General features: G+C 37.0%; 2 protein-coding genes and 2 non-coding genes across 4 annotated transcripts; 1 reads left to right on the plus strand and 3 right to left on the minus strand.

The window, feature by feature from the left end:
* Positions 1-370: 370 nt before the first annotated feature.
* LOC107905673 (ubiquinol oxidase 4, chloroplastic/chromoplastic) lies at positions 371-3605 on the plus strand. The gene is made up of 9 exons (XM_016832372.2): positions 371-685; positions 772-964; positions 1084-1177; positions 1390-1505; positions 1696-1804; positions 2358-2426; positions 2714-2785; positions 2870-2917; positions 3057-3605. The coding sequence occupies exons 1-9, from the start codon at positions 546-548 to the stop codon at positions 3296-3298; spliced, it is 1083 nt and encodes a 360-aa protein (XP_016687861.1). The 5' UTR covers positions 371-545; the 3' UTR covers positions 3299-3605.
* A 329-nt stretch (positions 3606-3934) lies between these two features.
* LOC121230195 (small nucleolar RNA snoR111) lies at positions 3935-4064 on the minus strand. Its single transcript, XR_005928142.1, has one exon. It is a non-coding gene; the product is annotated as a small nucleolar RNA snoR111 (small nucleolar RNA).
* Positions 4065-4606: 542 nt separating this feature from the next.
* Positions 4607-4736, minus strand: LOC121230196 (small nucleolar RNA snoR111). Its single transcript, XR_005928143.1, has one exon. It is a non-coding gene; the product is annotated as a small nucleolar RNA snoR111 (small nucleolar RNA).
* Positions 4737-7596: 2860 nt separating this feature from the next.
* Positions 7597-9530, minus strand: LOC107905674 (1-aminocyclopropane-1-carboxylate oxidase). The gene is made up of 4 exons (XM_016832373.2): positions 9218-9530; positions 8880-9106; positions 8465-8798; positions 7597-8167 (listed from the first exon to the last, which is right to left on the minus strand). The coding sequence occupies exons 1-4, from the start codon at positions 9323-9325 to the stop codon at positions 7877-7879; spliced, it is 960 nt and encodes a 319-aa protein (XP_016687862.1). The 5' UTR covers positions 9326-9530; the 3' UTR covers positions 7597-7876.

Here is a 9530-nt window from a genome sequence, read left to right on the forward strand (position 1 = left end):
GCACACCGCTTTTACGTATATTGTTATGTTTGGTTGTATACGCTTTTGATGTAATTGATTTCATTGGGTGAAAATATCATCATATTCATATTTGTTATTTTGTAAAAGTAGTAATTTCTTAATTATTTTTAAATTGATTTAGTGTTAGATTGTCTCGTGACACAAATTTATTTATGAGCTTAAATAATAATATAAATAAATAGTTATATGAAAATTATTAGCGAACAAGCAAGGTGGAGGGTCTTATGGGAACCCAACAAACGCACGAAAGGCCTTCAAAATAGCCCATCTTGATCAGTAATGGACTCAAAAGCCAGCCGAAAAGCCCATTTAAATTATACAATAAAAGTCGTAAACAGTAGGCACAACCCGGGAATATGCGCCCATTGAACCGCCTTTTGACAGCCAAACTCGGAATTCCCAAAGCCGGAGGACCGGACGTCGACAAACCATAACTTAAACTTGCGCTTACGTTGTCAATCGCCAATTCCCACTTTCGCCTTTCTTAGTTTTCCATTTTTCTTTACTCTTAATTCCCCGAAGCGATGAGTCTCTCTTCATCGGCTTTTGCCGTCTCGGCACACTCTTTCTCCTTCAAAGCTAGACGTCCTAAAACCCCTCTTCCTTCCAGCTTCCAAAACCCTTTGCGTTGCAACTCCACCCCTTCCGTTCCACCGCTATCCAGGTAAATTTCTTCGACCAACTCTTCATTTCCACCACGTTCTAATTATCAGAAAATAAAATTAATTTATGGTTTTTTTTTTATTGTAGGAAGTTGCATCCAGTGAAAGCAACTATCCTGCAGGAAGATGAAGAAGATGTTGTCGTAGAAAAATCATTTCGGACGACGAGTTTCCCAGGAAATGGAATTGAAGAAGTAGAGGCATCTCGCGGGAATTCATCATCTAGTAGTTTGGAGAGATGGATCATCAAGGTTGAACAATCTGTGAATATCTTCCTCACGGTAAAATGTTTTATATATGTATATATATATTTGATTGTGTTAATTTCTGTTTGAATTAGTATAAATCAACCCATTTTGTTCAGCCAAATTGATTTGTTATTGATGTTATTTTTCTTCAGGATTCAGTTATAAAGATAATTGATACGTTGTACCGTGATAGAGATTATGCCAGATTTTTTGTGTTGGAAACAATTGCCAGAGTTCCTTATTTCGGTGAGTGACTTTTTTCTCACATCCTTTATTTACTTGATTCACCAGAAAGGTGCAACACCTTATCTATAGCTTTTGGCCATTTAGGGGAAATTATTATTATTTTTAACACTTTGCTTGAGCTTTCTGATATTATCTTTCATTTACTTGAAAGAGTTTTTGTTGATATTTCGGTGTTTTTTTTTTCTTTTTTTTTTAATTTGTCTTTATGACAGCCTTTATATCTGTCCTGCACATGTATGAGAGTTTTGGTTGGTGGAGGAGAGCTGATTATCTAAAAGTGCATTTTGCTGAGAGCTGGAACGAGATGCACCACCTGCTTATCATGGAAGTAATGGTCCTATACTGGTTGAACGACTTGTGAACATAATCTTGATTAGCATAACATGATTTTGAGTGAGTTGCATAGAAAATTGAAAATTATAGACGGTGAAGATGATGGATAGTTTCTTTAATGAGCCTATTGTTCTTGTAATATTGTGCCTCAAATCGATGACTTTTCTTATCATATTTGGTTTCAGGAATTGGGTGGGAATTCTTGGTGGTTTGACCGGTTTCTTGCTCAACATATAGCAATTTTTTATTATTTCATGACAGTCTTCATGTATGCCTTAAGCCCAAGAATGGCATGTAAGTACATTTATCTGGATTTCACTTTGCAAATGCCCCTTTGTGCACACATACCTGTTTTCATTCTTCTGGCTCCTTCATCCTGAATGATAAAAGGACATTTTCAGCTCCAGTAAATCCCCTTACTAATGAGCTTTTAGGGAAAACCTATTGATGGACATAAGCAGTTATCGAGACCAAAGTTGCCATCTAATTTAGTTGGTAGTCTTTCTTGCATACATCACCCCCTGCTACCCTATTTTCAACCTATTTTACTAGTTTTAACAAGAAAGGACCAAAGAGAATATTTTAAATTTCTTAACCTCTGCTCAGTTCAAAAACGTAAAACTTCTGCTTTCTTGTTGCTTTTTTGTGATTTCATCATTCAGAGAAAATGCTTTTGAATTCTCGAAGTCTTATTTTTTTTTTCTGAATTTTATTTTACAATGACATTGCTCTAATTGCGTAGGACACGAAATACATGCTGTAGAGTGGGTCATTAAGATTGAAACTTGCTCACTTTCATTCATCTATGGTACTTAATTTGATATATTTGGTTTCATGGCTACTGCAGATCATTTTTCTGAATGTGTAGAGAGTCATGCCTTTGAAACCTATGATAAATTTATCAAGGCCCGAGGAGGTAAGATGTCAGATTCCTATTTCCATGTCCTTCATCTTATCTTATCTAGCTTGCAGTTTGTACATGTATCATTTCTCACAAGTTTGGCAACAATTCTAGTTTCCAATTATCTTGCATATGTGAATGGCTTGCTCTGTGATTGCTCTTGACCAGTCTGAAAATAGATTGTTGTATTGCATCAAATATGATCTCCACTATGCTAGCTTAGTATATATGCATTTCATTTTTTTTTATTTGTAACTGACTTTACCAATTTTGACTTGATATATTCCTTTTGTTTCTTTTAGATGAGTTGAAGAAGAAGCCTGCTCCCGAGGTTGCTATAAAGTACTATACCGGAGGCGATTTATACTTGTTCGGTGAGTATTTCCTTTTAAACTGCATGGTTCAGTCTTATAATATGCCATATTGGGGTCTAACAATTTCTTCAATTTTCTGCCCAGATGAATTTCAAACTGATAGAGCACCCTGTTCACGAAGACCAAAAATAGGTGAAGGCCAGGATTTTGCTTTCCTCCCCTTACTTTTGTTCCATTGCATGGGCTATAGGTGTTAAAAGTGTTACAACCCATGTTATTACTAAATCCAATGCTAATGAGTGGTTTTGTATTTTCATGCCCATATCTACAGAGAATTTGTATGATGTGTTTGCGAACATTAGAGATGATGAAGCTGAACATTGTAAGACAATGAAGGCTTGTCAGACTCATGGAAACCTTCGGTCTCCTCATTCATATGAAGAAGATGGCTTTGAAGACACGCCTGATTGCATGATTCCTGAAGCAGATTGTGAAGGCATTGTAGACTGCATAAAGAAATCTTTAACACCTTCTCAAGTGAAGCAAATCAGGACAGTTGAGAGAAATAGATAATGAACTCATGTGAGTCTACAAACATAGTGTAAAAGATGAAATACATGTATAGTATGAGCATAAAAGAAAATTGCATAGCTCCCTCCAATTTATGGCTTTGATTCATAGTTAATGTTTTCAAATTTGTATATCCTCCCTGCTTAGGGGAAAGGTTTCCTGTTAGACAGGATCAATAACTAAAAATGGCCTTTTCATTTGTCAAAATTTCTCTCGAGTGGGGAAAAATAGCAACGTTTTTTAAGAGTCAAAACATTGGAATTTAACTTCAGTCAAATGAATGGAGTTGTTGGTTAGGACTTTGCCCTCACTCTGAAATGGACGCAGGTCTTATGGAAGATTCAAGTCATTTCTTTTCGCTTTTCAGAAATAAATGATATTTGAAACCAATGTTAAACAGTTGATTAAGTTCATTGGCGGTTTTCTTTTTTTACTTTTATGGTAAACTCATTTTAGCAAATTTCTCGATAACCACTTGATAAACAAGGTTACCCTTATGATTCGAAGCTACGTAGGTACACAATCGAATAACACGCATGGGTTTTTGAGATGAAGACCCGTCGTAGCTAGAGTTATAGCTGGATATAAGAAAACAAGATGCAACAACCAAAGGAAAAGAAAGGGTAGACCCAAAAGCAAATGTGGACGAGCAACAATCAGATCGTCAATGGAGAAATGACGACTGAAACGATATCTCGGCCTTCGGTTTTGATATACCTCAATGTTCCCTATGAAGAGACAATCGTATAAGCCGCCTCTTCACTTTTAAAACCGAACAGAGGTTTTCTGACGAAAGTCTGAGTACTGAATAAAGAAAAAGAACCCCATAAAAAAGAACAAAAGAGAGCAAAAACAGACATAAGAAATTCTACAAGCGACAGAAACGAGCAGAATAAAAATAGAGAAGCATTGGCAGCAGGGATGGTGTTTTTATATATGGGTTTCTATAGAGGCCTAACCCTAGAGACGCTGCTGCCAATGACTTATCTGATCATAATAATACACCCTTCTTTAATTATTAAAGTTTGAATGGGCTATTAGAGTTGGGGCATGGCCTAATCCATTTAAACAGTTGATTAAGTTCATTGGCGGTTTTCTTTTTTTACTTTTATGGTAAACTCATTTTAGCAAATTTCTCGATAACCACTTGATAAACAAGGTTACCCTTATGATTCGAAGCTACGTAGGTACACAATCGAATAACACGCATGGGTTTTTGAGATGAAGACCCGTCGTAGCTAGAGTTATAGCTGGATATAAGAAAACAAGATGCAACAACCAAAGGAAAAGAAAGGGTAGACCCAAAAGCAAATGTGGACGAGCAACAATCAGATCGTCAATGGAGAAATGACGACTGAAACGATATCTCGGCCTTCGGTTTTGATATACCTCAATGTTCCCTATGAAGAGACAATCGTATAAGCCGCCTCTTCACTTTTAAAACCGAACAGAGGTTTTCTGACGAAAGTCTGAGTACTGAATAAAGAAAAAGAACCCCATAAAAAAGAACAAAAGAGAGCAAAAACAGACATAAGAAATTCTACAAGCGACAGAAACGAGCAGAATAAAAATAGAGAAGCATTGGCAGCAGGGATGGTGTTTTTATATATGGGTTTCTATAGAGGCCTAACCCTAGAGACGCTGCTGCCAATGACTTATCTGATCATAATAATACACCCTTCTTTAATTATTAAAGTTTGAATGGGCTATTAGAGTTGGGGCATGGCCTAATCCATTTAAATAGGGCACTAGAGTTTGAGCCCTTCTATTTTTTGGTGGGCGAAAATGAAGCTGCAATCAAAATCCGAAAACATGAACTAGCAATAGCAGGGTATAGCATACATGACGTATTTTACGGGTACAGCCTACAAGGGTTTTCCCCTCAAAGTTGTAACAAGCTCACTTTAGATCATTATTCCCACTAATTAAGAACTTGTTTCAATTAAATGTTTTAAGTACTCTCTCCCAATTCTAGCTACCTGGAGAAATCACAAAGTAAAAAAAAAGTGAATCCTACCTTGTTTTTCTTCCTGACATTAAAATGCAACTTGTAGAATGAACATGAAGCCTCAGGTCATAGCTACTGTATTCAATCTGTCAAAAATGGCTAGCTTGACACGCTTGAAGTAAAAACTCCAACATACAAAATATAGCCCAAATGTGCTCTACAATACAATCAGCATTTCCAAACTTTAGATTCATCTATTCAAACCTTTCGACTTCGATCCTTCAATTGGCTACAGATCCGCAGATGATAGAGTACTTTTCCCTTGTCCATTCTATGATGCTGCTTGGTGAGAAGTTCACCATGCAAATAAACACTAGTATCCAATTGAATCGGAATTACTACGTGCTCGTTAATTTACATATTTCTGACCGAGTTTGTGAAATTCCTGTCGGTAGCCTATAAACATTATATTTGATTCTAATTATCTATGCACTGAGAAATAATAATGATGACCTGCTTCTAGATTCTAACTGACTAGGGGGCAGAGAAACAATTCATGATGGCTAGGGCAAAAAGTAGGATGGTGGTGCTGGTGGAATTAGTTAGCGGTTCTATTCATAATTCCCAACACCACCAACTCACCTTCACACTGAATGATGCCCTTCTGGGGGATGACAGACACTCCAACAAGGCTCTGAAGTCAAATTCGCTATAATAATCGACTTTATTTTCGATCAACAAAAAACATGTTGGTATACGTTATTATCACATGTCGATACATATGCCAAAGTACCAAAAAAGAAAGTGGTCCAAGCAGCACAGTGTTGTCTAGGGTAACAAGTAGCTCATGGACAGACAGCATATCCTTTTCTTTCTCAGCTGATGTTAACTTAACGTGTGGTTGTAATGCCCAACTCATTTGTTTTACCTATTGTGTGTGTCTGTCTCTATTATGTAAATGGCAGAATTCTTTTCCTGATTGGCTGTTTTTCTTTACATCCATGCCATATTAATATTATTAGCTGTTTACCATAGATTTGCTTATGCCTAACTATTGCACAGTCAAGTTGGAAATTGTGACATGTTTATTTTTTACTTGAATGCCTTTTCTGGAATTTTCCCACTATCAACACTTGAAAATTCTCTCTGTCACACTTTGTTGTTTGACTGTTGGTGGGTGCTTCTTGAATTCTGAGCTTAGATTCCCTTAATTTCCCCATTCTCATGTCCTTTGCTATCAAATGGATGAAGCAGTAGGGGTTGAGTTTTTTTCCTCCGATTGGCTGTTATTTAAAATATTGTTGCAATTTTTTTTGGCATATTCCTAGTGTTCAGATTGAATAACCAAAGTTCCTACGGCATTCACATTGTAATCTGTTTTAGTCACCCACCTTGTCTACTTATCCTCAACTTTCCATAGCAAGATTTTAGCACAGCTAGACAGTAAAAAAAAACAGTAACTTTATGGCGACTGTGACCTTGAAATTGCCTTTTTGATTCTCCTTGGGGTCACTTTCTTTTCTTTTTATTCGGATAAGTGTCTGGTCACTTTCTCATTCAAATAGTTTACGTTAATCAATGTTTATTTGGATTTTGGGTAACTAAGTTGGAGGTTAAAAGGGTATTACAACAGTTAGTTATGCTACTTTGGGAACTTTATTGAACTCAAGCATTAAAATAACATGTAAACCGAGATTACCAAGGTGCCCCGCGAAGAACATATGAAAAGGAAATCAATTTATATAATTAATGGACACTGAAAAACAGGCCATTATCATGATATTAAATTTATGTTACTTTATTAGGATCTTGCTGAGAACTTTCCTGTCATTGAGTTTAGTGGATTCTATCAGTTTTCCACTTGGAGTTTGTGTGGATATTACAAGCTCTAGCCTTGATTAGCTCACCTTTGGATTGTGATCCAAGAAACATAATAATTATGATCTAAGCAACATAATAAGCATTAATCGGCCGCTTGGCTGACGGAAAGATGATATAAATATTTCTTTATTTTCCTTTAAAAGCGGAGATGTGATTTCTATGCTTTCATTATTAATTTTGACAGCAGTTGCTCTTAGAACAGCTTTTGGCAATGGTCAACTCTAGCTTTCTTTTTTCATTGGGCTATCCAGGTTTTAACCCGAGAGCTGATATTGTAGTAAGCAGTTGATGGAGATATTTAAGTGCTGGAACCAAATGTTTGGTAATCTTTGGTACAGGAATAATAAGAGAATGGCAAGTTGGCAAAAACAAATTGTTGTGTCGAAAGGAGAACCCACCGGCACGAAGTATGTAAAATGTTAAAGACAGAAATGAGACAACGAGTTATTGAAGCCTAATAAAGCCAAAAACAGAATCTTAAGGACAATTTTTCATATCAAATATAGTTTGGTCACTTCCGACAGCCAAAACATCTCATTTAAAGCACAGCCACTAGCGATCAGGCACCATATATAACTGAGGAATTCTTAGTACAAGCTTTTTCAGCTTATTTTAAACTACTAAGCTCCACACCTGCAGGCACTCACTAATTCCAGAACTATAATTAACAGAATATATCCATCAGCCGACTAAACTTATTAACAGAAACACACTGCTAATTAAAACCCATCGCTCTTCACTCACTGAAGGACTCAAACAGTTGCAATAGGACCCAAGTTAACTGCAGACTCCACGGTCTTCATGGCTTCGAACCTTGGCTCCTTGGCTTGGAACTTGAGGCCAGCATAGAGCTTCATGTAGTCCTCAAACACAAATTTGGGGTACACTTGAGATTTGTCAGCTTCTTTCTCTAGCAAAGCTGGTGCTGGATATATAACAGCATCACTGCCCGGGTTGTAGAAGGAAGCAATGGACATTCTGGTCCCATCTGTTTGAGCAATCACACGGTGCATCACACTCTTATATTTACCATTTGTGATTACCTGGTTCAAGCAGGTACAAATAGTCAGCAAGTATATCTAGGAATGGGGCTTATAAAATAATTATTAGTCCCCAGCTGGAATTGATCTAGTTTGCAATAACTTTTGTCCTCCCACTTACATATATAGGCTTTGTGCTTTATGCAATAAAGAAATTAATTAATTGCAATATTATTCCATATTCCGTACGTAGCAAAATAGCCTATTATTATTATTATTATTATCATCATCATCATCATCATCATTATTATTATTATGTGGCATTAGTGTGAATAAAAGGTGAGTGCTTGGTTGGTATACCTCAAGTTGGTCACCAAGGTTGATGACAATAGAGTGTTTCATAGGAGGAACATCAATCCACTGACCATCCTTGAGAAGCTGAAGGCCGCTAACCTTGTCATCTTGGAAGAGTAAGATGATTCCACCAGCATCAGTGTGAGCCCTGAGTCCCTTGATTAAGTCAGGTTTGGGGCATGGAGGATAGTTGCTGACCTTGGTACCAAAGGTTGGCCCTTTGGACCCATAAAACACTTTTTTCAGGTAACCAGGCTCCAACCCCAGATTCTCACACAAAAGGTCCAAAAGTTGCTCTGCAAGCTTCTCCAACTCCACTGCAAATTCCTTCATCACCTTTCTGTTGCCCGAAAAAAATAAGTTAAACATAAGGCCATTTTTCATCATTGACACAGTATACGAAAAGGAAGTGAACTCTGACCTGTAATCTTCTTCAAGATCAGGAATTTCAGACATGTTAGATTCAGGCAAGTGGCGCAAAAAGAAGGTGCTTTCCCAGTCCATGTCATTGATCTCAGATTGAACAGCCTCAAGACCCTTACTGGCCACCATTTCTTTGAACCTTTGCTCCATGCACTTTCTGTAGTGCTCCTTTGTCAGCCTCTCCACAGTTTCCATCAGCTCATGAGATATTCCATGGTTCACCAACTTTTCAACAAAAGAGTAAACAAAAATACAACAAAAAGATTAGAAGCATTAAAACCAATGAATCAACCAAGTAAAAGTTCTATAAAATACACATTTGATAGCATTTAGTACCTCAAAGAAACCCCAATTCTCACAGGCATCTTTGATCATTTCCATGGCGGCTGCTCTCTCCTCACCATTGAGTTTGGAGAAGTCGATTACAGGGAAAGTGAGCTCCATTTTTTGTTTATCCCGGGGAATTTACTAAGCTATTCTATCAATGAGGTTACGTTAGTTTCAAGGTGTGAGTGAAATGGGATTCTGGGAAAGAGCAATTTATAGGCACAGAGTGAGGGGACAAAACAGGTGAAATTAAAAAAAAAAAAAATCAAAGGTGGGGGAACTTAGCAGATTAAGGCAAAAATAGATACTGCAAAACTAAAAA

The sequence above is a fragment of the Gossypium hirsutum genome, chromosome A05 (assembly GCF_007990345.1).
Source record: "Gossypium hirsutum isolate 1008001.06 chromosome A05, Gossypium_hirsutum_v2.1, whole genome shotgun sequence".
NCBI classification, from domain to species: Eukaryota; Viridiplantae; Streptophyta; class Magnoliopsida; order Malvales; family Malvaceae; genus Gossypium; species Gossypium hirsutum.